Raw genomic sequence first — 659 nt, 5'->3', positions numbered from 1 at the left:
GCGTGTGAGCCTTGAATTCCACCCCTTGCACAGTAATGACCACATCACAGAATCTCCCTTCCAGGCGGAGCTCATTGCAGATGCTGAGATTCCTATTGCTCATCTTCCTCTCCATGTGGGAAGATGAATATCTGGTGGGTGGCAAGCTATCACCCACACTGGAGCCAGAGGCACTGCAAGGTCCTAATCGCTGAGGTGCTTGTAGCAGTCTGGCACTGCCACCAAACATTCAGCACTGAACCCTATTGCCCTGTGATGACATCACAGCTGCAGGGGTGACCCAGGCACAACATTCCATGATTTTCCTCAGCCTTCCCTTCCCTACAGCTCTGCTTATGCTAGCTCTCTGTCGTTGCCACCAAACATTCAGCACTGAACCCTATTGCCCTGTGATGACATCACAGCTGCAGGGGTGACCCAGGCACAACATTCCATGATTGTCCTCAGCCTTCCCTTCCCTACAGCTCTGCTTATGCTGGACCCTGGACCTGCACCGTGCTGATCCTGCACAGAGCAAAACACCCGTGTGATCCTAGCAGCTCTTTGTGCTATTTTGACGGGGTGTAACACTCCCAGGACATGGGTACGGAATGCTGCGGAAGCGCCTTGTGCCACCTCGGCCCGGAGGAAGCAGAGGCACAGCCCAGCTCCTGCCAGGG

At 54.8% G+C, this 659-nt stretch overlaps 1 protein-coding gene across 1 annotated transcript in view; it reads right to left on the bottom strand.

Moving 5' to 3' along the window:
- The window catches only part of KLHL10 (kelch-like family member 10), a 3,267-nt gene extending 3,152 nt beyond the window's left edge, over positions 1-115 (bottom strand). The window contains exon 1 of the mRNA XM_009080995.1: positions 1-115. This exon is cut by the window's left edge and continues 6 nt beyond it. Within this exon, the coding sequence (XP_009079243.1) occupies positions 1-115 (115 nt within the window).
- Between the last annotated feature and the right edge of the window lie 544 nt (positions 116-659).

The sequence above is a fragment of the Acanthisitta chloris genome, unplaced genomic scaffold, assembly GCF_000695815.1.
Source record: "Acanthisitta chloris isolate BGI_N310 unplaced genomic scaffold, ASM69581v1 scaffold838, whole genome shotgun sequence".
In the NCBI taxonomy this organism is placed as follows: Eukaryota; Metazoa; Chordata; class Aves; order Passeriformes; family Acanthisittidae; genus Acanthisitta; species Acanthisitta chloris.
Note: the sequence above shows the minus strand (reverse complement) of the source record. Positions and strands in the feature narration are given on the sequence as shown.